Raw genomic sequence first — 27,204 nt, 5'->3', positions numbered from 1 at the left:
TGTATGTGGTGTGTGGTGGTGTGTGTGTGTGTGGCGTGTGTGGTGTGTGTATGTGGGGGGTGTGGTGTGTGTGTGTGTGTGGTGAATGTGGTGTGTGTGGTGTGTGTATGTCTTGTGTGTGGTGTGTGTATGTCTTGTGTGTGGTGTGTATTTTGTGTATGTGGTGTGTGGTGGTGTGTGTGTGTGTTGTGAGTGTGGTGTGTGTGGTGTGTGTATGTGGTGTGTGTGGTGTGTGTTTTGTGTGTGTATGTGGTGTGTGGTGGTGTGTGTGTGGTGTGTGTGGTGTGTGTATGTGGCGTGTGTTGTGTGTATGTGGTGTGTGGTGGTGTGTGTGTATGTGGTGTGTGTGGTGTGTGTGGTGAATGTGGTGTGTGTGGTGTGTGTATGTCTGGTGTGTGGTGAATGTGGTGTGTGTGGTGTGTGTATGTGGTGTGTGGTGTGTGTTTTGTGTGTGTATGTGGTGTGTGGTGTGTGTATGTGGTGTGTGTTGTGTGTATGTGGTGTGTGGTGGTGTGTGTGTATGTGGTGTGTGTGGTGTGTGTGGTGAATGTGGTGTGTGTGGTGTGTGTATGTCTGGTGTGTGGTGTGTGTTGTGTGTGTGTGTATGTGGGGTGTGTGTGTGTGTGTACACTGAGGAAACCCAGCAAAACCCAGAGCTCATCTAGAGAACTGGAGTTGGTGAGTGGCTGGAGTCACCTCGCGGTCAGGGACCTGCCTGTGTGCCCGTGAGGCGCGTGGACGTAAGGGTCTGTCATGGAGCGCTGAGAGGTGAGGTGGTCGCTCTACGAGTGGGGCGACGTGGAGGAAATCGCCTCCTCCAGCTTACCTTCCTCAGGAATGTCTCTTCCGCTCCCTGACACGCCGCCCTTCAAATCCGTCTCCACCTGGCCCCTGTCGGCGAGTTCGGTGCTCGTCAGGCCGCCTGCCCCCTGCCCTGGCAGCCTGTGTTGCCGCTTGGTCTCTCTGGGACTGAGCCGTGCTCGGCCGCTGCCGGCCGCCGCGGCGCTGCCTTGAGCCCGCCTTTCCGAGCCGTCTCTGCGGAGAGGCCTCAGCCCCGTCTTCGCTCTCTGCCCTGGCCTGTCGCTCCCAGTCGCCTGTCGGTCGGCCCCACCTTCCCTCCTTTTCTGACAATTTTTCCTTTGCTCTGCCTTTCCATGCCTCTTCCTCCTCCCATCTTCTTCCTTTTACTCTTTTATATTTTCCTTTTACTCTTTTTTAATATTTTCCTTTTACATTCTTTTTTTTTTGTTTTCGAGCCGGGGGAGGTTACAGATTGCGTCGTCTTTGACCTGACCAGACACCTGTTTTAGGTCCTCTGAGCCATTGTTGGTGGTGTTTAGTCACGAACTCATATCCAGCTCTTTTCCGACCGTAGGCGGTAGCCCACCGACTCTTCTGTCCATTAGATTTTCCAGGCAAGCGCACTGGAGTGGGATGCCATTTTCTTCTCCAGGGGATCTTTCCAACCCAGGGATTGAACCTGGGTCTCCTGTATTGGCAGGCGGATTCTTTACCCCTGAGCCACCAGAGGAACAAGCCCCTGTGGTAATAACTCTTAGGGGGTCTATAATTTTGAGATTGGTAAAGCAGAAGGAAATGTGATAGGATCAATTCATTTTAAGTCTGACTGCTTCATAGTTTGGCTGATTAACAGTGAGAGTTGAACCCTGGCTCAGTTTCCCATGAAAAGTAATGTGAGCAGGAACATATTCTGGTGTCCTCAAACTGACATTGCTAATGCCAACAGCCATGTTTCCTAGGCCTGGCACGAGCACCATGTGACGTGGGCAGGCCTCTTGTCTTTGGAAAAATGCTCCCCTCCATGTTTATATCCTGGAGCATTAATTCCTGAAAAGTAACAGCCCTTGCAGTGAAATCCTTTTACTTTCCATTGATGTGAAAGCAGTTAGTTATATAGTATCCTTGCTGTGAACTAGCAGCAGCAGCAGCAGCATATTAGGTTGTTGATGCCCTCTGGTGGCTATTTTGCAGTATTGCAAAAGGGAAGGAAAGGGCCATTGTGGCTCAGGGCTCGTAGCATCACTGGGACATACACAGCTGTAGGGCTGAAGGCTCATGGTCATCTTGCTGTGAGTTTCAGGCAATGAAAATTCATGACTCATTCATCCATCCTGCAAATGGTTATACGCAGGTTAAGTAGACGAGGCCAGTTCTGTTTTGTTTGTTTTTTTAGATAGAGCGGGATCAAGTACTTTTGTAGATTATAGGAAGAGACTATTGGAAGATCTCCCACTAGTGTGAAAAGTAGGCCTTGCAAAAGAGGTTTAATAAAGTACTAAACTGCTACTAAAATGTTCAGATGTCACCTCTGATTTGGTGGCAAATCATTTGGTCCCTCTGACTTGAATTCTATCTCTTGCAGTTTATCAGTTGTGGTCATTCAGGTGCTAAGTTGTATGCAACCACATGGACTGTAGCATGCCAGGCTTCCCTGTCCTTCATTATCTCCCAGAGTTTGCTCAAACTCAGGTTCATTCAGTCGGTGATGCCATCCAACCATCTCATCCTCTGTTGTCCCCTTTTCCTCCTGTCTTCAGTCTTTCCCAGCATCAAGGTCTTTTCCACTGAGTCAGCTTTTCCTATCTGGTGGCCAAAGTATTGAAGCTTCAGCTTCAGTATCAGTCTTTCCGATGAATCTGTAGGCTGATTTTAAAGACTGTACCATTTTTATGTTTCTGCGCTTCTCCTTTAGAAAGGAAAGGATGCTCTTGTATTTGACCTAGAGAGAAACATGCTCCTCATCGCAGATGTGATTAGGGGATAGATGGGCTGCTTCTAGAACTCTGTGTCATGTACCGAGGAGCAACCATGTAGCATCCAAGCAGGTGTGCTGTGAATGGGATACCCTGAGGGTTCATCCCTCTGCCTCGGGCAGCTCTGTTGGCTTGGACCAGCCCCTCCGCAGTCTCTTCTCTCTACCCTGTGGTGTCCAACAAAAGTGACCTTTTTGTGCTAGATGGAAAGTGTTGGGGGTGCAGGACAGCAGTTCAGAGTCGTGGACTCTGGGCACCGACCCAGCTCAGACACCATCCAGCCGAGACTATGGGGCTGAACCTGGTGGGTGGGCTTGTGGGGGTGTTTGATGGGGCTGACACAGCCGTGCACAGTGGCTGCGGGGGGCCGACATGACCCATGTGCGGGGCCGTGAGCCATGACAGTTGCTGTGTCTGGTTCTAGTTATTTCTCTTTGGGTTTAATTTCTGTTTCCCTCTGAGAAAGGCAGTGACTCGTGGCATTTCTGCCACTGTTATTATGGCGTTTCTTCCCCATTTCTCGGTAATTTGACCCTCTTTTTGCATACCTTTTGCTTTTCTCTTTAGATTTTGTACCCCTCAATGCCCTGCCCGCTGCCAGCAGGGCAGATGGATGGTTCAGGGTGTTTTCTAAGACCAGTTTCTGCTTTCTTGCCGACGTGACAGCAGGAATGAAAGAGATGCTAGTTTTTAGTGGTGCAGTATTTGAATGAGAACTCCATTGTGGATTGATGGTTTTATTTTCTTCATCTTAAATTTGACTCAGAAAATATCCTTCAGGTTTCATAGCAACCAACATGGAAAACCTTGGTGTTGGAATGTTTCACTGAATCTTCTCCACTGACCTGATTTTTTTTTTTTAATATTGAGTTCTAAAGTAAAATAGGATCTGGCTTCAAAGAACTTGATTATTTGCTGTTGTTATCTGCCATATATTTTTCTGTATTATATAATTTTTTTTATTTTGAAAAGAAATGAGACACTTAATAGTACACCCTTCTTTGTTTAGTTAATATTCCCGATTAGGCTGTCATTCCAGATTTTAAGTAAGTAGTAATAATGCTACAGTACACGTTGCTGTGTGTCAGACCATATCTTTGCAGGTCATTTACTGCAGTGAAGTCGATGTTTTTGGTCACGTGATCTGAATATTTTGAGGTTCTCTGTACAGAATTGCCAGTTCACTCTTGAGAAACTCTCCTGTTTGGCTCACCCACCAGGGGCATGCAATTTATCCACTTCCCATTTCTCACCTACACTGTGTAGATTACTTCTGTTAATTTTGAGAGAGAGTAAGTATTGTCTTGGTTTTGTTTCAGTTTGTGCGAAGAAATTTGGTCCCTGAGATGTATTTGTTTAAGAGAGATTTGCTTCCCTTTTGTACATGACCAATTCCATCCATCTCTGTGTCTAATTCTTACAGTTTTTGGATATGTTCACTGATATTTTTTGCCTTTTAATTTTGTTTACAAAGGTTTTGTTGCAAACATCTTTTCCAGTCTTACAATTTTATTCTGTAGAGTTTCGTCCTGGGTTTTCGTACCTTGAAAGGCTTTTTTTCTCTTGGGAGAAATACGCAATTACCTATATTTATTCTCTTTTCTGCCTGGTTTTTCCGTTTTTTCACTTATCTCTTTGTATCAAGTTTATTTTGATTTCTGGCCCAGAGTCAGAACTTAGTTTTACTTCTTGCCAAATGGCTGTTTAGTTAACTAGAACTAAATTTTCCTTTCCCTAATGGTTTGCTGGCCACCTTTTGATTGGGTCTTAAGATGCAGGCCACGCGGGGGTCTGCTTCTTGGACTTCTCTTTGGTTCCTGTGGGTGTGTGGTCCTGTTCCGGTGCCAGTAGCACGTCGCAGGTGGACTGTATCGGAAGGTCACGGCGAGTTCTTTTTATTTTGCAAAAGTTAGGGCTTTGCTTCACGTTGGAGTCCCTCCTCTGAACACCAGGTGGCGAGCCCTCATTGGTATGTTTGAGTGGGAGGAACCAAGATACATCTGGCCAGCTTATTCAGAAAGAGGCACACTCAGCAGCAAACTTGAAACCTGAATGATGCAAGCGCCCATCCTGAAAGAGCAGTTACATTTCCTCCACTTGGTGGGTTTCGGTAGCCTGCCAGGATCTCAGCAGGGACAGACTTCGCTTTCCCCCCTTTCCACTAAGATACAGGCCAGCATCGGTCGGCCATCTTTGTCCCCACTGCTGCTAGTGTGTGTTAGTCGCTCAGTCGAGTCCGGCTCTTTGCGACGCCATGGACTGTAGCCTGCCAGGCTCCTCTGTCCGTGGCATTCTCCAGGCAAGAAGACTGGAGTGGGTTGCCGTGCCCTCCTCCAGGGGGTCTTCCTGACCCAGGGATTGAACCCACGTCTCTCATGTCTCCTGCATTGGCAGGTGGGATTTTACCACCAGGAAGCCCTCCCCACCATAGCCCTTCAGGGATTCTCACAACTAAGCTCTTTCCTCCGGAGGTTTTTCTTGCTGACGCTGTATCCTCACAGGCTTCCCAGGTGGCTCAGTGGTGAAGAATCCGCTTAACCAGTTCAGAAGATGTGGGTTTGATCCCTGGGTCGGGAAGGTTCCCTGCCGAAGGAAACGGCAACCCACTCCACTCTTCTTACCTGGGAAATATGGACAGAGCAGCCTGGCGGGCTACCGCCCATGGGGTCTCAAAGAGTCGGACATGACTTAGCGACTAAACAACAACTGTATTCTCACTGGTTGATCAGAAAGCGCCCGTCCTCCCCTGCTTTGGAGAGTTAGTTACCTGTCCCTTCAGTGGGACTCCATTTCCATTTCTGTGAAGGGCCCTGGAGCAAGACAGGCCTGCTTCCCGTGTCCACTGCTTGTAACAAACAGCCTTTCCACCTCCCCATCCAAAACCATAGACTTGAATATCCCATGCCTTCTGTTTGGTTGAATGGGATTTCTCTGTAAGGACTGGTTGGATCTTTTTCATTTCCATACTGATGTAATATGTGCATGCTGTTTTGAGTAGTTCTTTTTACTTCCTTCGTTGGGTTCTGATGTTGCTATGATGAGTTCTGCTGGAGGGTGTGTGCATGGTTTGCACAGAGGCTGAAGTCCACAGAGGGTACCTCTCCATGTGTTTGTGATTTCCCTTGTGGTTTAATTTGGATGTCGGCTACAGTGCTGGGCAGCTAATTCCATCATGCCATCACACCTTGGGTTTTTCTAGCATGCTGCATGTGAGGTGGGGAGCATGATGGCTGATGGTGAGGGGCATCATTCCAGAGACTGTCAATGTCTAACAAATTACCTGCAATCTCAGCAGCCCAGGACTGGTGAGTGGATTTGCATGAAGCACCACAGGGGTGGCTTGGCTTTGCTGCACATGCTCTGGGGTCTCACCCGGGAAACTTGAGATTTAGGGCGTGACTTGACTGCGGGGACTTCATCGTCCAAGGACTCAAAGGCCTGTTCACATGCATGTTGGGGGCCTGAGGTGTATGCTTGGAAGAGGAGGGCTGTTACACATGAGGCCTGGCTTCCTCACAGCCCAGTGCTCTCAGAATCTTCACCCTTCTTAGGTCACAGCGCAGGGCTCTAGGCGTGAAGGTCCCGTGTATGGAGTGGCCACCGTGTCACCTGTTACAGCGAAAGCCTTGCAAGGAACATGGTGTTACTTTCACTTCCCTGCATTGGTTAAAGTGGTTGTCCAGGTGATGGGGAGGGGCAGGCGCCCTGGTTCTTGATGGAAGGAGTGTCAGAATTTCAGAGGTTATGCTTGGGGATTAAGTATGGCTGCACTTAAGTAGGGGCTTTTCTGGTGACTCGGATGACAAAGAATCTGCCTGCAATGCAGGATACCTGGGTTCGATCCCTGGTTTGGGAAGGGAATGGGTACCTGGAGAAGGGAATGGTGACCCACTCCAGTATTCTTGCCTGGAGAAGTCCATGGACAGAGGAGCCTGGCTGGGTTTATCCATGGGGGTCACAAAGAGTCGGACACACCCGAGTGACTAAAACAAAAAGTTAGAGTGAGATGGGTCTGGGACTAAGGCTTGGGTTGAGCAACTTACTCACCATCCTCATCCTTAAAACGGCAACATAAATGGTGTTTATTTCACAGCTTTTGGAAGATTCAATGAGATCACCCCTACGTTATTATACTAAACTTCGGCAGTGTTGTCCCCTTTCTGTAAAGGCTGGTGTCCATTTCATTAGACTTAAAATTATGCTTAAACAGTATTGTGAGCTGGGGACATTTTAAGTATTTTTATTAATAAAAAGAAGAATGTTAAGGCATCAATAGCTGCAATATGCTTTGTCAGCATGGGTTTCTGAAACACTGAGAGCTGATGTACACAGAGATCTGGGAGGCTTGGCCAGAGACAGACAGCTATACTGATTGCCTTTCCGGCTTACTCTTACTTCCTTTTGTCCCCGCATGCTTTCTGTTCTGTTCACATTGATATATCCTGGCTTTTCTCTCGTGTTTTCTGTGTGGTCATGCCTTCTTCTATCTTTTACCTGGGTTCCCCCTCTTTTGGTGTTACAGGGACAGCTGTGCACATTGTCTTTAAGCAGAAGTTTATACCCCTGCGTGCTTCTGATCACTGGATCAAGAAGCAGGGTGCAGGCACCTCTTCCAGTGACCACTTCAGCAAGGGCCAACCTGTTCAGTAATCCGTTTACCAAATGGCACATTTACTGAATTTGTCAGCATATTGACAGTGTTTTTTGTTCATCTGTTTATAAGATTTAGTATATAAAGTTAATGGTTGAAAACCTTTAAAAACAACTTTTGAAGGTCTCTGGGTCATATTAGTTAATTGGCTATGAAGACAAAACCAAAACAACATCTTAAATAATATTGAATTTGTCTCAGGTCAAAAAAAATGATAGAAAGGAACAGAAGTGACCCAGCTTACACTGCAGATCCCAGAAAAGGGATGACTAAAGACAGAAAGAGAGAGACTGTTAGAGGTAACAGCTGGGGAGGGGCAGAGAGTAGGGAAAGCAGAGGAGTCCTGGGGTGGGGTGAGTCAGCTGATGGAAGTTGGGGGGCCCCTGGTAGAGGGGGAGGATCTGAAGGCCCCAAGAGGAGCTCGCTTTCCACAGCTCTCTTAATTCCCATTATTTATTCCATATGAACTTTATAAATAGTGAAAAATAGCAGTTTTGGTAAAACTTTATAAACAGTTAAACTAAGCCAGTTTGGGTAACATTGGTGAATTGCGATCCTTGATCTCACTGCAAGTTGGCCGCTGGATGGTCTTTCAAAACACGGAATTTGGTGACTCTGGTAATTGATATCCCAGGGTCCAGCAGTGGACAAGCCTTGACCAAAATGTCATCAGGCTGTTAGACGTGCCGGGCTCCCCAAGAGGAGGGATGTCAGTCACCCTGGGAGAAAAGCCCAGGAATAGTTCAACCAGCAGAAAACATGGCCAGCAAGGCCCTTAGATGGTCCAAGAGGAGCCTGTTCTTCTGAGGTGGGTACCAAAAGAAGAGAAGCATGTGGCCACCACATGCGGAAGGAGGGGCTAAAGCAATCCTGGGAATACATGTTCCCTTCATCCGATTTTAGTGGATGCAGCGTGGCTTGGAATTCTCCTGGACCTGAATCTCCTGCTTGAACCTGGCTGCCAGACTTGAATCTGCTTCTCTTTTGAGAAAAGTAGACTGTGCTCTACCAAGGGAAACCGTTCAGGATCACAGTTATCCGAGTCTGTGCCCCAACCAGAGACGCCGAAGAAGCTGAAGCTGAACGGTTCTATGAAGACCTACAAGACCTTTTAGAACTAACACCCCAAAAAGATGTCCTTTTCATTATAGGGGACTGGAATGCAAAAGTAGGAAGTCAAGAAACACCTGGACTAACAGGCAAATGTGGCCTTGGAATGCGGAATGAAGCAGGGCAAAGGCTAATAGAGTTCTGCCAAGAAAATGCACTGGTCATAGCAAACACCCTCTTCCAACAACACAAGAGAAGACTCTACACATGGACATCACCAGATGGTCAACACCGAAATCAGATTGATTATATTCTTTGCAGCCAAAGATGGAGAAGCTCTATACAGTCAACAAAAACAAGACCAGGAGCTGACTGTGGCTCAGATCATGAACTCCTTATTACCAAATTCAGACTTAGATTGAAGAAAATAGGGAAAACCTCTAGACCATTCAGGTATGACCTAAATCAAATCCCTTATGATTATCCCTTATGATTATGCTCAAAATTCTCCAAGCCAGGCTTTAGCAATACGTGAACTGTGAACTTCCTGATGTTCAAGCTGGTTTTAGAAAAGGCAGAGGAACCAGAGATCAAATTGCCAACATCCGCTGGATCATGGAAAAAGCAAGAGAGTTCCAGAAAAAACATCTATTTCTGCTTTATTGACTATGCCAAAGCCTTTGACTGTGTGGATCACAATAAACTGTGGAAAATTCTGAAAGAGATGGGAATACCAGACCACCTGACCTGCCTGTTGAGAAATCTGTATGCAGGTCAGGAAGCAACAGTTAGAACTGGACATGGAACAACAGACTGGTTCCAAATAGGAAAAGGAGTACGTCAAGGCTGTATATTGTCACCCTGCTTATTTAACTTCTATGCAGAGTACATCATGAGAAACGCTGGGCTGGAAGAAGCACAAGCTGGCATCAAGATTGCTGGGAGAAATATTAATAACCTCAGATATGCAGATGACACCACCCTTATGGCAGAAAGTGAAGAGGAACTAAAAAGCCTCTTGATAAAAGTGAAAGTACAGAGTGAAAAAGTTGGCTTAAAGCTCAACATTCAGAAAACGAAGATCATGGCATCCGGTCCCATCACTTCATGGGAAATAGATGGGGAAACAGTGGAAACAGTGTCAGACTTCATTTTTTTGGGCTCCAAAATCACTGCAGATGGTGACTGCAGCCATGAAATTAAAAGACGCTTACTCCTTGGAAGAAAAGTGATGACCAACCTAGATAGCATATTCAAAAGCAGAGACATTACTTTGCCAACTTTGCCAACTAAGGTCCGTCTAGTCAAGGCTATGGTTTTTCCAGGGGTCATGTATGGATGTGAGAGTTGGACTGTGAAGAAGGCTGAGCGCTGAAGAATTGATGCTTTTGAACTGTGGTGTTGGAGAAGACTCTTGAGAGTCCCTTGGACTGCAAGGAGATCCAACCAGTCCATTTTGAAGGAAATCAACCCTGGGATTTCTTTGGAGGGAAAGATGCTAAAGCTGAAGCTCCAGGACTTTGGCCGCCTCATGCGAAGAGCTGACTCATTGGAAAAGACTGTGATGCTGGGAGGGATTGGGGGCAGGAGGAGAAGGGGACGACCGAGGATGAGATGGCTGGATGGCATCACTGACTCGATGGACTGAGTCTGAGTGAACTCCGGGAGTTGGTGATGGACAGGGAGGCCTGGTGTGCTGCGATTCATGGGGTCGCAAAGTGTTGGACATGACACTGAGCAACTGAACTGAACTGAACTGAACTAAGGGAAAGTTTTTTCTTCTGTCCAATGGGACTCAGGAAGAGTGGCCTTTGAACTTCCATAAAGCCTGTAATGGTCTCTGGAGGCGCCCGTTAAGGAATTTACAGTTGAAATGTCATACAGAGTGAAGTCAGTCAGAGAAAAGCAAATGTATATTAATGCATGTAAGTGAAATCTAGAAAAATAGTATATATGGTCTTATTTGCAAAGCAGAAACAGAGATGCAGACATAGAGAACAAACATAGATACCGAGGGGAGGGGGGTCAGTAGGATGAATTGGGAGATGAGGATTGACACGTAGACACTGCTGATCTCATGGATAAAATAGTTAGCTAGTAAGAACCTACTGCATAGTACAGGGAACTCTACCAATGCTCTGAAATCCAAAAAGAAAGGGTACACACACACACCCAAGGATGGGCGATTCACTTTGCTGTACAGCAGAGACTTAACACGACATTGTAAAGCAACTATGCTCCGATTGAAAACTCCAGCTGCAGTCGGACACAGTTTAACCTGGAAATCTCAGTGTAACTGCTAGAGGGCAGCAGCCGCTGTTCAGAAATCATCACTCGGTTGTTCTCTCCGAATCAGGTCTGTTTTTTATTTGGCCAGCTTCAGAGAAAGTTAGAACTTATGGATCCCTTATAAAAACAGCTCAGATTTACTTTTTTTTTTTTTACCTTCTGGCAAGAAGAGAATTCTAAATAAGTGTATGAATTGAAAAGAGTCTAAGCGTATGTGCATAAATAAAATAATAGTCACTTATTACTCTGAAGCCAGAGGATAGAAAAAATGTTGAATGTATGCTTTTGATATGTGTCCAAATACTGTTTATGCAGTGTGAATTCATCTATATGTATCTCAAGTTCCCTAACGACTTAGTAAATAATTGTTGACTTGGAACTGAACTCTTAGGACCCCCTGACAGAAGTATTCAGACAGCTCCTTCCTTCTACAGGTGAAGATAGTAAGGCCTAAGGAAATCACAATGTGTAAAGTTATATGGTTATTAAAAGGAAGGTCTGGGAATGTAACCCACCATGCCCATCTTACTTTAGTCATTCATTTATTCACATCTTCATCAAATTCAACTACTATGCATATTAGATAACTCTGAGCATACATCCTACCTTCCAGAACTTTGATTTGGAGGAGTTTAATATTATGTGTTCAGGTGACCAAGTAAAATGCTTTCTATATTTAAATAATTTTATGAAATACAGAGTTGAAAAGTTGAACCCTGTGTTTTTTCTTACACATTTTAATTTATTTATGTGTCTTTAACTTGGCTGTGCTGTGTGTTGGTTGGTTCACTGCCCTTTGTGGGCTCTTGGCTGCTACGGACGGGTTTCTCTCGAGTGGTGCACAGACTCAGCACTTAACGGCACATGGGCTTAGTTGCCCTGCAGCATGTGGGGTCTTAGTTCCTGGACCAGGAATCAAACACTTGTCCTCTACATTGGAATGTGGATTCTTAACCACTGGACCACCAGGGATGTCCCAGACTGTTTTTATTATTTGCTTTTGTTTGTCATTAATGCACTTCTTGGGCTTTCGCAGTTTAATGTTTTACTCTACATAGGAAGTTCCCAGTAAGGGAAGAGTAAACAGCTTTTCCCAGTGGTTCCGATGACAAGACCCTTTCAGTCTGTGGAGCATCGTGAAATATGAGTGCTCCATGAATCATGCTTTGTGAAACCTCGCATCGGTGCTTCTTAGGGTCTGGGTATAGCTTTCTATCCAACTCCCCTGTGCTATAGTATCTCAGCTACCAGGTTCCTTTGATTTTGCCTGTTTCTTCTTCCTTCTAAATTATAAGCTGCTGCCAGATTTATATTTCTAAAGCTTGGCTCTGATCATTCTGCTCCCCTGCTTATAAGTAAACCTGAATTTCCTTCCCTCTCGCACTAAAATAATTCCAGATGGAGCAAAGACTTAAGTGTAAAAAATGAAAAACTACAAAAATCAGTGGGAAGAAACATGACTGAACTAATTTAAAATCCTTTAGTGAGGAAACTTCTCCTAAACAGAATGTTAAATGACAATGTCATAAATGAAACTGGTAAATTTGCCTAAATAAAAAATGAAAATAACTTATTATAAGAAATAATGTAAGTTTAAACAAAGTATGACAAGATTTACAGCCAGTGGCTGCTTTCTGTAATTAAGGGCTCATTCAAATCCATAAGCAGAAGACAAAATCACGAGCTCATAGAAAAATGGGCAAATGATATCAGTGAGAATTTCCCTGACAAAGAAAGACAAATGTAGATCATGAAAATATGAAAGATCCTAAACTTCACTGAAAATGTTAATGATAGAGCAAAATAAAGATACTGTTTTTTTTTTTTTTACCTGCCCTTAGTTCAAAGTAAAGGTTTATGACATCAAATATTGGTGAGCATGTAAAGAAAAAATTACAAAACATATACCTTTAGTGGAAGTGTAAATTTTGACAGGTTTTGGAAGAATAATTTGACTGTGGTTGTCAGAACCAGAAAAGACACATATTCATTTGTCCTGCATCTTTAAAAAAAATAATCATATGTGAACTCCAAGATAGACATACATGGATGCTTGTAGTATTGTTTGTGCTAATAAAAAAAAATTGCCAATGAAATAAATGTTCATTATTTGATAACTAATTGCATAAATAAAGATACAACAACACAGTGAAAATGTATGCAGTTGGTAAGAATTAAAAAACTGAGAAATCTGCATTGTTGATATGAACAGAGCTTCAAGGTACTTTAATTGTGAAATTAGTGCATCTAATATGATTACATTCAAGTTAAAAACAACTCTTGTATTTTTTCCTGTAAAACATTCTAGAAACGGGTGCATTAGAGAAATGGGAATGAGGAAAGACTAAGGGGGTGGAGAGTTTTTGTTTCATACCTTTCAGAATCATATGTGTGTACTACACTTTTTAAACATTTTTATATAAAAAAGAACAAGAAAAACAAAACCACCCTTTGTTTCTTACAGAGCAAAACCATAACTTTTTATTTTGTGATTTTAAGGTATTTTAGTCTCTGATTCAAAACCGGATTTTTAAAATTTTCTCATTAAACATTTTTTCCCTTAACTTTTGGCTTGAAATAAAATGCTTGCTGGACACCACACAACTTCAGGCATTTCTTAACTGACGGTCTCTTTCCCCTTGCAGTGCCAATCCCTCCAGCCGAAATGGCCTTGGTCCTTCTCTGCGTGGCCAGATCCACCCATGTTTCAATTCCCACCTCCTTTATTTCAGCCTCCGCTGATACTGCGGTTAGCGCTGTGAGCGAGCATTGAACCCCCAAGCTCTATTCTCTTTTGTCACTTACCTCTTGGGCCTGGTGTTATATATGCCGTGCGTCTGCTGTCCGCCAGGTACAGAAGAAAAGGCTTTGGATGGATTTTCCCTTGCAGTCCCCCTTGGTACCCAGCAGTGGGCTGTGGTCCGAGGTGACCTGCGTTCGCGGCGCGTGAGTGATGGTAGCGGCTGGGCAGGCACTGGGCCCACAGAGCTGTGCCCATCGGGGTGTCGTGAGCAGAAATAGGGACTGCCCTGCGCTGTTGTCAGGAGCGTGAATCGGTGCAGCGTTTCTGGAGGCTCACCCTCTCTGAGCACACACAGAACACCACAGCATGTTTGGCAGGGGAGCGGGAAACCCCGGCCACGGATGCTTAAACGCTCGCATGGTCTAAAGCCGAGGCTGTGTCATTCCGGGCGTCCGCGTGGCGGAGTGGGTGGTAACCCAGAGTGGGCGCCTCGTCTCAGGCCTCCTGGTTTCATTCTCCTTCTGAAGGTCCACAGCACCTCTTTATTCCCGAGCGCCACATTGTTTATGAAGCACCCCGTTGGAGGGGAGGGTTAAAGTCCACCCATTCAGGTGTCATCTCACCAATTGTATCATCTGGGCCTTGCATTCCTGAGCGGCGACCCCTTTTCAGAACCGGCCTAGTTAAGATGTCACTTGCCTGACAGTGAGGCACTTAGGCGCTGAGAGAAAAACCACGACGTGCCCCCCAAGCCCCCACCCCCCCGTTTCTCAAATTTTCCCTAACAATTAACTCTGCGCTCACTTGACACCCTGGTTCCTTGTTTGGCTGTGTAAACCCTGGTCCCTTTTTTTCTATTAATTCCAGACATTAATATTTTCTTTCACGCGCTGCCGCCATTCACCCGTGAAACAGTTTGAACATTATGTAGCTGTCAAGATGCCTGGGGATTACCCAGCGTGCTTTGCCTCTGAGAAAGTGACACCACCGAGGCCGGCTTGTGAGATGTTTATTTTGAGAGCACGCTGACAGGCATGAAGGCCTGATCCCAGAGTGGCAATTTCATTTAATTAAAGGCCTCTTTTTATTAGAGTCCCCCCCCTTTTTTATCTATATATATATCAGAATGATTGTTAAAATCTGACTTGCCAGAGGTGTTCTCTTGTACTGTAAAAGGGAGGGAGGTGGGACGGATTACTCACTCACCAGTGGCTCTGCCCCTGAACGGCGGGGAATGCCTTCGTTTCTGCTCTCCTGCTCAGACCTGCGTGCATGAGTGTCTAGGTTTGAAAGAAGTACTGCTGGGTTCTTGGGAAAGTCGCATTGACGTATGGACACTATCGTGTGTAAAAGATAGCTAGGGGAGGCTGTCGTATAGCCCAGGGAGCCCAGCTCTGTGCTCTGTGAGGACCTGGGGAGGTGGGGAGGCTCGTCTATATAGTGACGACTGATTCGAGTTGTGTGGCAGAAACCAACATGTCACTGTAAAGCCGCCTTCCTCCAGTTCACAAAATAAATTGAAAAATTAAAAAAGCAAAATAAAGACTGCTGGGTTTCTGCGCCTTTGTTGCCAGACTTAAACTGTAGGAGTTGAATATGCATCCGTGTCTGTTTGTTGTTGGATTTCTTTGTTTTAAAGTTAGTAGCCTTGCCATCCTGGAATGGCTGAGTTAACACTCAGGGACCTTGGTTCCTCTATTAGGACTTTTAATCAGCGTGTGTTATCTTACCCTCGAGTGACGTGACTGCCAGTTAAAATCTTCAGGATAAGGATTGCATTTGTGATCAGGAGTTTTCCATCCTGCAGAAACCTCAGAAAGAGCTGAAAAAAAAAAAAAGGATTGAAATGATTCATGGTAGATATTAAGGAGTTGGAAATATTTGTGACAGAATAGCCTAATTGATTTTTGATGTAAAAAATCAAAACTCTATCAGCTTGACTTTAATATCAAGAACACACGTCAGTAAATCTGTGGAGGCCTCTGTTGGGCATTGTCCAAGACACCTGGAATGTGTCAGTGAACAAAACAGACCACTGGGCTCTGAGCTCAGACTTATTCAGAGTCTGGTTCACAATGAATTATACCAGCATACCTCCCAAAATTAGAATTTTTTTTCTTTCTTTGTAGCATGATCAGCTGGCCTTCATTTTTGCCCTGTGGGTTATTCATTCATTCATTCTTGCCTCCTTTCTTCCTCATTCACTGACCAGTAGTGCACAGGATGTCCCAGGATGCACAAGGATGTTCTCTGCCCTGCGTATGCTGGTACACTTGCACGTGTGTAACACACATGCATAGCACATAATCCTGGTATTCTGTTTATGGGCATTGTTTTTTTCTCAGTTGACCTCAGGAGTGTGGAGGAGGGTCCGTCATCGGTCCCTCTTTCTGCTTTGGACGCTGTGGCTCTGGCGGCACACTATTCATTCCTCTTGGCGTCTGTTTCAAAGCTCCCCGGGAGGAGGCCGCAGGTCAGGGTGTCAGCCCCGGCCTGCCGAGGGCCTGGCTGAGGGGGCGTCCAGCTGGCCTGGGGGAACCAGTGTTCTCTGCGTTGCTGCAAGTGTGGGGGTGGCAAAGAATGGGCACTTTGTCGGTTTAATCTCTGTGGCCCCTGTTCCAGTGTGCGTCCCTTGGCCCCATCTTTTGAGCCGATGGGTCCAGAGATTTATTTATTATGATTATGTTCTAAAGTACAGGGTTCTCTCGAGTCAGCCATCTGGCCAAATGTTTGAAAACGGTTTCTTTCCCTTCTCCCTGACTCATGGCCACCCTTGGGAGGGGTGGGCTTCTCTCCAGGATCCCTGACGTCGGTGGCTGGTGCCGGTGGATTTTACATCTTGAACTTTTTGTGGGTAGGAGAGTGATGACATTCCCACAATGAAACCACACAGAGAAAGTTCAAGGACCCCATTTGTATTCACTCACAAAAGGCAAAGAAGAATCAGCATTTTCCCCAAACTGTTTCGTTTCTCTCCACTCTCAGCCCTCAGTCTCTGCGCAGGGAGACGTTTGTTCGGGGTGTGCTCGATGAGACGCTTTGAGTCTGGAGTGTGGGAAGAATCCTCACTTAAAGGAGATCCTAGGCTTTCTGTATTTTTTAAACCGGTCCTGCTCTCTTTTTCTGTTAAAGGCACGAGTGATCCCTATGTGAAGTTTAAGCTGAATGGGAAGACCCTGTACAAAAGTAAAGTCATATATAAGAACTTGAACCCAGTTTGGGACGAGATAGTCGTGTTGCCAATACAAAGCCTTGATCAAAAGCTGCGTGTGAAGGTAATCCCAGATGACGTTCAGGCCTCCTCTTTTATTAAAAAATATTCATTTCTCAGACATCTTTGCCTTCTTAAAAGTCACCTTCCCCAAATTCATTCTTATATAATTCCTAAGCCCTGGGTTAAAAAATATGTGTAGAAGGAATTCTTTATACCCTTGGTTCAAAACTGTATGTTACTCTCAGATCAGTCAGAGTGAAAATAATATCCCCATTGATTGTATTTAAACTTACTGAATGTGGAAGAATTATTACTGCCAATGCAGTGGTGACAAGTACTAAAGCCTTTCTCATTAGGAATAACTTTATACTTAATAGAGCTTTAAGCTACTGGTTATAAGCATCAATTGCTCTAACATCTGGGTTAAAACTGCATGAGTTGAGCACAGGATGGGATTGCTGTAGAATATTTCGCAAATTTCTATTTAATTAGCAGAGGTGCCCACAGTGGAAAATACTAAATTTTAATGAGAGACCATTTAAACTACAGAGAGTGGTCCATTGTGCATAATGTCTTAATGCATATGAATACTGCCTTAAAAGTATTTTCTGTTATTTTGGCCATAGTAAGCCAAATGGACAGGTTTGAATAATTTTGTTCTCTTCACCAGCTTGGCTAAATTCTTCTTTAACTATATTGTGCAAATTATTTTTAGATCTAGAAGACTGAACTCAAAATTCCCAGTCTGCTGCATTTATGCATACTGTGATATACTCAATTTGTTTACCTTATTAATGCATTACTGGCCCCCCTTCTCTTTGTAGGTATATGATCGAGATTTAACTATATCTGATTTCATGGGTTCTGCATTTGTCATTTTGAGCGATCTTGAGCTTAACAGGTATTGTAATTTTACCATCTAATTGTGATTAGTGAATTTTAGAGGTAACTCAAGATAATAAAATGAAAAATCTGAATAAATGGAAGAGTGCTGTAAAATGTAAGCTTTTCTATTATTTTTGCTTTTTAGCTCCCAAATATATATTGGTCTGACATTACATCTTCCATAACATAATTTAAAAGGTGTGAACATAATTTAAAAGGGTGAATTTTGTACTTATGTTTGTTAATATTCAGGTTCATTAACCTACTTACCTTAAAATTAAAACAAGTATTTACATTATCTTTGGGCAGTAGGGGAGAAGAATCAGTTGACCATCTGTTGAATTAGGCAGTGCGTTTCTTGACCCTGAAAAATTGGTTTATTTTCACTGAATTTGGTGTGTTCTTTAACATATGTCTTAGACCTATTTAGAAGTAAATTTTTATCATAAGGACCTGATATATTCTCAGGCAAAAAATACTACTCCAATAAATGCTAATGTCATTTGTTGCCTTTTGCTTCTAGAACGACTGAGCATATCTTAAAATTGGAAGATCCAAACAGTTTAGAGGATGACATGGGAGTGATCGTATTAAATTTGAACCTAGTAGTAAAACAGTGTGATTTCAAGAGACACGTGAGTCTGACCCTTTTTTTCTTTTTAAAATTCTCCATAGCAATTTTTCTTTGATAATTGGGTTACCAGGTGACTGACATTTTTGTCATTATTTGAGTAGGGGGAAAAATTGCATAGAGATTTAAAGTTCTCTAACTGTGATAATGTACAGCCTTTCTTTTGGAAATCTGGAAAGAAAAACCCATTAAGGAATGATCTGTTTTGGCTAGGGATGTGAATATATTGCTGTTATTAAATATATACACTGCTTGTGGTTTACTTGCAACACCTCATCCAAAATACCACTTTTACTTAGTGTCACTGTTTCCATTTACCATTTTCTTAAGAACTAGATGATTTAGGCATTATTCAGTTATGAAAAGCAATTTCTAGGATTTAATCATCATGCTGTATGTACATTATTAAGATGATCAATGCATCATTTCCATCTCAACTTTTTCTTTTAGCTACCACATTTTCTATTGAGAGTACTTCTGAGGAGATACACATTTTAATATTCTCTGGTAAATTACATGAAAATTTCTAGTTATTGTACTACCTATTAAAGATATCTATAGCATCAGAAAAAAAAAAGCATTGGATTTTGTGACAATACGATTGGCACTCTGTTTTTAGGAGCACGTATGTGAATATGAGCCATAATCTTATTTTATATTTTGGTATTATATGTTACAATTCCAAGAATGAAAATGAAAATGAAAGCATCCTTGATTGTAATTTAGTTGAAAGGTATTTGAAAAGCCAATTAAAAACAGCTACTTGAGAAAGGACTAAGATATGTTAAAATTTAAACTTGATAGAATCTGGTATGAAAATCTTAAGCCTGTTTTCAAATTAAGCCTCCAATAATATTTCTTGGATTGAGTCACTGGGGTCAGTGTGGAGAATATTCTTCATTTTGACATCACCTTTGCTGTTGGTTGTAATTTATTTTCATGATGAAAATCATGAGTGATTTACTAGTGAACTTACTGAAGATAGCTCAAAGGAGTTAAAAAACAAACAAACTGCACAGTGACTTTTCAGTTGCCAGAGGGTCAACTGCACAGTTGTTATTTTTAATTTGAATTCTTTACTTATGAGCATTTACTTGACGATAACTTTGGGAATGTGTTCTCCGTTTGTTAATGAGGAAGTGGCATGGTTAAAACCTGAGGCCTCAATAGCACTGATATTTTGATGTTAAAATGTCTTACATTGATGTTAAAAATAAATCCTTTTCCATCCAACCTAATGATGGAGGGATTTCCTTTAGCTTCTCATAGTTTTGATGGCATTGCCATTGAATTTGGTGTCCATGCACCCAGTAGGTGACCGATTCCATGAGCTGGATGCCAGGTTAAAATGACATGCCGTGTAGATGAGCATTGTGTTTGCCACATGGTTGCCCAGTTGCCATCTGGTATATTCTGAAAATTTCTTACATATTTAAATGCGTTTGTAAATTTGGATAATGACCTCATGAAGCGAGCTACATAATAGCAGCCTGCTTATTCCACTTGTGGATTTTTCTGTAGTGTATTCGATCCTATTTAGCAATACTACTGGCATTTAACATATATTGAAATATTGCCAAAATTTGGAGTTTTTAAAGAGAGCCATTTCAGTTAAAGTTTATTTCAAATTTCAGAGCAATTAATACTCAAGGCAGCTTGAGTTTGTTTTTGGAAAACATCTCAAAGCCTGTCTATTCAGAGCATCTAGTGAAAAGAGAGACACTTCTCATTCAGTTTGGTCCTTCTTTCCTTTGACTCCCCATCCCCTGTTTTTGAGAGCTTGTCAGGTTGTATGCATTACTTACTTGATATGATTTTTCATTTTCTTTGTTCTTTGCTTGTTTGGCAGGGGGTCTAGGGCACACTATATTTACTATATGTGTGTGTGTTTGTGTGTATATGTACATACGTGTGTATACATATGTACATATACGTTACACATGTATATATTACTATATGGATGTGTGTGTGTATATGTATATGTAGCCAGTGGGGTTGCAAAGGGTTGGACATAACAACTGAACAACAATAACAAATATATAAGCAAAATGGAGTATAATAATAATAATAATAACTATGCTTGTTCTATTTGTTCTGATTGGTAGTGTAATTTTCCTATTGATATACTTGTTCGGAGTACAGCTGAGGAGGGAATAATTTATCCTGGGTCATGTGTAGCTATTCAATTTAGCATGAATATCAGGGACTCTTGGGATAGAGTTGATATCAGAAAACACTTGCTCTTTTCCTTGAGTTTAAGTTAGTATTTAAAGATATATTGGTTTTTTTTTTTAAATGGGAATAACTAACAGGGGAGACTGGGATTGCTTGGAAATAATTTGTGTATAAATTTCCATTTTAATTTAAAACCTGATGGAGAGATTTCAGCTTGAATTCTCAGTTCTGTACCCGTGGTCATTGAGGCAGTCTTTATTGCTTTAGAGTCAAGCTGATAAAAACCTTAACACGTGCAAAATGTCTGTGAATTGACCCTCAGGGCCAGGGCCTGTGGGCATGGTGCAGTTAGAAGGTGAGACACTGGCTGGAGCACTGACAGGCCTGCCTTCTGTCTCTCTTGACAAAGTTGGATTAGAGTTCCAGTCATGGGCTCTCTCATCAGACTGTGTGGGTTTGAATCTCAACTCCCCTGTTTTTAGTTTTGAGAAGTTAAGTGATCAGGTCGGATTCACAGAATTGCGTAACCTCTCTCAGCTACAAGTTCCTCATGTGTGAAATAGGGATTAAAAAAATCTATTTTATGGGTTTGTAAGGATCACGATGACCACAAATAGTGCTTAGCATGGAGCAGACACTTGATATAAGGTAGTGTTAGTATTATAGTGAGCAAACACTGGTACTCATTTTCCATTAATTTTCTCATCTATTTTTTAGTCTTTGGGGATATAAAAATCAAATGAATTATATTTCAAAAGGCTGTGTAGAAATAGCCATGTGTATTTACAAGATATGATTAATTTTAGTACTTGTTCTGGGTGAAAATATTTGTCCATATGTTGTTGGGAAAATAGAAAAAGAACTGATTTTAACACCCAGGTTGGAGTATCTATAACTCTGGGTCACATGCCGAGTGGCTGAGCTCACAGTGTCACCAGAGGCAGTGTTTTTACTGAAGAATATTTTCAAGACATTTCTGTACCAGCATTTCTAGGTGTTGGTCCCCAGAATATAAGTGAACTTCCCCCAAAGATGATTTCTCTTCTGGTTTGTAGTTTATTGCGGAGATGTATTGACAAAGCTGATAGGTTATTTGCCTAAAGGTATTTTTTTTTCCCTTAATCGTAATAGTTACTATGAGCTGCTCAATTAGATTCATAATTGAGTAATAATCTGCCAAATTTATCCAGTTAGCTGGTTAACCAGCCAGAATAGAGCTTTGCAGTACTGGACGGTGACAGGGGTAATGAGGGATTTTGTTAGGAGAGAACTTTAATTATGGACAAAATTCAGCAGCCTTAGCTCGACAAATGAAAGATCAGAAAGAGAACAGTGGTGAGGTTACCGGCTGTTCAGAATATTATTTTCCTTCCCTCCCTCACTGCTGCATTAGCTTGTTGTCCTTAACTGTGCAGGAATGACTCCCATTGTTTTTCCTATTATTTTGAATATTGAGATTTACTCAACAGGGAAATGGAATGATTTTTTTTTTCCTGTATGTAAGACTACAGAAACTTGAACTAACTTTGTCCATGAACTTTTTAAACATTTTCATAATGCTCTCTGAATATTTCAGGTAAGAGAAATCTGCCTTTCCACTTTGCTTTTAGAGGTAAAATTATAGTGTTTTCAGGCAAATAAAAACATGAATGTGTCTTGTAAGGACCGAGCAGTGTTATGTGTCCTTTTCTTTTCATTTTTGAATTTGGTGAGAAAATGGTGTAACACAACCATGGAAATGTCATTTTCTTAGGTTTCTAACTATCTTCTTGTTCTATGTGTTTTCTCTAACCCCAGAATGTGGGCGTCAGTTGTTTGAATGCAGTCTGCGCCATCTAACTAGCATAATAACACGATCATGTTGTTAACAGCTCCATTTCTCTCTTTTGTTTTGCCGTTTTCACCATCCAATGGATGTAATCCTTAGCGTTGGTCAAATCGGAAGCGGTTAAGTGCCAGCAAGGTAAATATAGCTGTTTTCTTTCTTTTCATCATGTGGTTCATCTTTGTAGCAAAGACAAATGTAGACATGATTGATACTATCCAACCTTTCCATGTAAAGGCTTTTATTCCCTCTGACTGCTAATAAAAAGGAAACATACAGTCTTATAAATTTCATTTAATAACAGCATAGCCAGATGTTAGACTTATGCTTGTTTTAGAGGTGAACTTTAATATGTGCTGGCCATGTTAGAATGTTACACTTCAGGATGGGGGACACATGTACACCACTGATTCATGTCAATGTATGGCAAAACCCACAATATTGTAGAGTAATTAGCCTCCAATTAAATAAATAAATTAAAAAAAAAGAATGTTACACTTCATTAAGCTTGAATTATTTGTAGTTGCAGTGCAGTTAGACTTAGTCCTTTAGAAAGTTATTTATCATTAGGTAGAAGCTGATTTTGGTGCTCTAAGGGCAATGAAAAGATTGAGAGGAATATGTGGTATATTTTATAAATCCTTTTTATACTATTTCTATTTTACCATTTATTTGTTTATTTTTGTGAGTGTTTCTTTGTTTCTTTAAAGATTTCTCCATGAAAAATAGTTGGGTGCAATTGAAGGTAGGGATGTGTTATCAATTCATCAGGTTCTGAAGGTAACACATCATCACTGAAGTGACTAAATGTCAAAATTCACGTAATGTAAACAAATCCCCAAAAACTCTGTATAACTTACTTCAGCTCTGCTACTTCCAGAAGAGGAATAATCAAGATGCAGGTGCCTGTGATGGGTCTGTGTGTTAGGGGAGGGTGCGTGGGCAAGCTCTGTCTATGCATTTATTTATATACACACACCTGTACACAGATGTATACCAGTTCTCATTTCTAACCTGTAGTTGCTTACTTCGCTGTAAAATAAGGAGATTGAAACAAAGATTTTGTGCGTTATAAGAGCGTGTGTGTGTGTGTGTGAGAGAGAGAGAGAGAGATCTGTAACCTGACTAGTCATTTAGGAAGGCAAACTTTCTAAGCCTTGCTTTTTAAAATCCAGAGGAATCAAAGTTCTGACTCTTCCTAAAATGTATATCCTTTGCATTTTGGGAGCCCTTTAAATATAACCAGGCTAAGCTTTTTTTTTTAATTTAGCTTTGTTTTAATCCTACCTGTTCACTGGGTTTTCAGAACTCTTGTTCTTTTTAGATATAAAATTAAGAGGCAATAAATAATCATGTGAAGCCATCTCAAAAATCCCTCCAACTTTTGTCTTACTCCTTTATAGTCACTAGAGGGTAGGAGAACATCATGCTCTCTGCAGAAGGGAGCTGGCTCTCCCTCTCGCGTATTAAGCGTTGCTGTAACCATCCGGAGCAGTAAAGTTTCCCAGCATGCTCCGGCGAAACCTGACAAAGCAGTATTTTCTCGTTTATTGATTCTGCCGCTGCACTAAAACACTGGTACTGTACATCAATAACCATCTTTAGTTAGGGAGCTCCGGCCTGTGGAAGAGCGCTGGCAGTTTGTGGAAGAACATAAAGGCTAGAAAGAAAAATTGTGAGCTTGGGGAATATTGGAGTCTAGGGAGGACAGGAGAGGTTAGGAAGAATGGCCCAAGGAATGAGGAGGGGAGAAAAATGTTGCCGGCCAGGATAAAGATATCAAAACTAGGATAGGAACAGAGGATCCTGGAGAGCAGTATTTATGTCTGTGCTGCGGAGTGGCATCTTACCACTGACTGCTGTCTCCTTTTTTCCCTCTCATTGTAGTTTCTAGAATTTTGACTTCAGGGCACTGGGCTCAGAGACTTAATAAATGCCTGCCCCTAGTACACAGCGTTTCATAAAACCTTTGATGAATAGAGGTCACTGAAAGCTACTTATGATCATGGGTGAGAGATGCAATTTATGGATTGGTGCAGAATTTCAATTGTTAGGGTGACTTTTTGCTACTTAGAGCCTGCAGTTATAGAGGGAAAAGTGAGATAAGTTCTAATTTAGCTCATAAAAGTGAGTCACAGGGAAAATCTATAGTCTCTGTGATTAACTCTCTGTAACCGTAGTTAAAATACCCTGATCAGTCTCCCTTGGTAGTTTTAAACTATAAACTGCTTTTTTTAGGATTTCCATTTAAAAACTAGAAAGCAGACATTTAACATAAAGAAGATTATTTAATCTGAGTATATAAAATTTTGCTAGTTCTAAGTGATGCATTACCTATAAAATGTCATTGGCTCTTTCACCTCAATCTTATTCTTATAATAACTTTGTTTAAATAACTGCTTCTTAAACTCATAAGTTTATAATATTGCATCACCCAGAGTGGCAGTCTTTATGGACTGTCTTCTAAAGCGTTTCCTTGAATATATATATTTTGGCTGCAGCATGCGGCCTGTGGGCTTCGTTCCCTGACCAGGGATTGAACGAGTGTCCTCGGCACTGAGAGCACAGAGTCCTACCCACTGGAATGCCAAGGGCTACCCCGTTTCCTGGGTTTTGTTACTGACCTTGGTTTTAATACAGTGAGTACATAGAGATTGCCTGTGAAAGTAGTTTTAGCTTTCATGCAAAAGCCTTTGTTTACCTTCAAGGGAGCATTTTAAAGAGAGAGCTGCAAATCTGATCTAAAGGGCCTGAATCAGATACCTGCTTTTTTTCAGACATTGCCTTTGCATAAGCTTTTCTGTGAATAGATCTATTTCCATACCTTCCTGCTCTCTAATGTATATCACAGTTACAGAGCTAGAAAATTAACAGCCGTTACTTCTCTTATGTCAAATAGTCTAATGGGATAGAAACATGATGATAAAAAGTGGAATTGGTAGGTCACTGATGTATTCAGAAAATCTGCAACTGTACACACCCCCCTTTCATTTGGGAGAGTATTATAGGTGACCATGTGCCCTTTGAGTTAGGGGTTTTCTTTATTTTAGATAATTTGCACCGAGATAAGTATTTATTATCATATGGCTCCTCTTTTGACCTATTGTTTTATGCAGTTATGTGACAGCCGTTTCAGGTAAAAGACATCCCTGTGTAGGGCAACATTTTTTCGGAATGACATGAGTTGATTAGTGGTTCCACCGTTTGCTGTGTGCAGCTTCATGTTCGTCTAGCGAGGTTCCTGCGTTATCACAGAGGCCGAGCGCTGCAGGATGCATTTTCTCTGTCCCTTTGTCAGGTGGCCTCTGACTGGCTGAGAGGGAGAGACAGGGTGCTGCGGGGGGCACGAGGGAGAAGTCAGGGTCTTTCTCCCTTTTCTCTGATTCCCGTGGTGTCTGCCTTTGTCCCCTCCACTAGCCAGCCCTGCTGTGGTTTCTGCTTCTCCCAGGTACCTCTGACCCGAGCATGCATTCTTTTTCTCTCTGTAGCCCAGGGATCACTGAACTGCAGCCTGAGTGCAAAATCCAACCCTGTATCTGCTTCTGTAAATACAATTTGATTGGAGCATTGTTGTGCTCATCGGTGTGTGCACTGTCCCTGGCTGGCAGGGTGGAGCAGAGTACTTGGACAGAGCCTAATTCTTACTACCTGGAACTTCACAGAAAATTGCACCACGCCCCCGCCCCTCCCACCCCAGGCCTAAAAGTGCTGGCCACTTCCTACTGTCGCTAACCTTAGCTTTTCTTCATGTGTTCTATTTGGCATCCCAACATTGTATTATATCATGTAATGTTATATTAAATATATTGTGTGTTCAGTCACTCAGATGTGTCTGACTCTTCTGGACTGTAGAAGAGTGTACTCTAGCCTGCCAGAATCCTCTGTCCATGGGATTCTCCAGGCAAGAATACTGGAGGGTGTAGCCCTTCCCTTCTCCAGGAGATCTTCCCAACCCAAGGATCGAACCCAGGTCTCCTGCATTTGCAGACAGATTTTTGGCTGTCTAAGCCACCAGGGAAGTTGGAGAAACTTAAATTGAAAGAGGACAGTCAAAGAATTTGGAGAGAAGATTGTTAAGTCTGTCTGCCTGTCTGTCTATACACCCGTCTGTCTGTCTGTCAGGATGTGCTTGGTGAGCAGAGCCCAGGTGAGAACCGGAAGGAAGTTCTGATGGCTGTTTTGTCTGTCATATAGTTTTGAGTTGAGAAGAAGCTGCTTAAAGTGGAAAAAATACCTCTTCTCCACCTTAGAGGTAAATGCCTTCTGTCACTGCACCTCTTTCTCTACTTGAACTCATTTCACTATTGGTGAAATGAGTTTACCAGTTTCACCCTTGTTGCACTATTGGTCCTGGAAGTTGTACAAGCAAAACCCTTTGCAAGAAGTGTGGTCTATTTGGAACCAAAATGAGAGTATCATGCCTGGACCACTTCCCCAGTTAGTAGAGTGCTTCTGGTTCTGTTGTTTTTCATTTTCACACATTATTCACTGAACTCAAATGCCTATCCATAGTATCACCTTTTACTGTTTTGTTTTCTTGGTTAGATTTAAAGGATTGGAGGATGGTATATCCCAAACAGCCATATATATTCATATATCTGTTTATTTCTATCTTCCCATCTATATATATCTACCTAATTTTTTCATCTATCTATATGCCTATCTATCCCTTATCTACCTACTTATTATCTCCCTCTCCATCTAGAAGTAACACTGCTGAATATCTTAACCTCGATGTTTCTGCTGCATTATTATGAAGTCTGCTGCTGCTGCTAAGTCGCTTCAGTCGTGTCTGACTCTGTGCAACCCCATAGATGGCAGCCCACCAGGCTCCCCCGTCCCTGGGATTCTCCAGGCAAGAACACTGGAGTGGGTTGCCATTTCCTTCTCCAGTGCATGAAAGTGAAAAGTGAAAGTGAAGTCGCTCAGTCATGTCCGACTCTGTGTGACCCCATGGACAGCAGCCC

At 42.4% G+C, this 27,204-nt stretch overlaps 1 protein-coding gene across 1 annotated transcript in view; it reads left to right on the top strand.

The window, feature by feature from the left end:
• The window catches only part of MCTP2 (multiple C2 and transmembrane domain containing 2), a 202,325-nt gene that overhangs the window by 29,395 nt on the left and 145,726 nt on the right, over positions 1-27,204 (top strand). The window contains exons 4-7 of the mRNA XM_052659435.1: positions 16,640-16,782; positions 17,546-17,622; positions 18,130-18,241; positions 22,340-22,375. Of these exons, the coding sequence (XP_052515395.1) occupies positions 16,640-16,782; positions 17,546-17,622; positions 18,130-18,241; positions 22,340-22,375 (368 nt within the window). The remainder of the gene's footprint in view (positions 1-16,639; positions 16,783-17,545; positions 17,623-18,129; positions 18,242-22,339; positions 22,376-27,204) is intronic.

This window comes from Budorcas taxicolor, chromosome 21 (genome assembly GCF_023091745.1).
Source record: "Budorcas taxicolor isolate Tak-1 chromosome 21, Takin1.1, whole genome shotgun sequence".
NCBI lineage: Eukaryota > Metazoa > Chordata > Mammalia > Artiodactyla > Bovidae > Budorcas > Budorcas taxicolor.
Note: the sequence above shows the minus strand (reverse complement) of the source record. Positions and strands in the feature narration are given on the sequence as shown.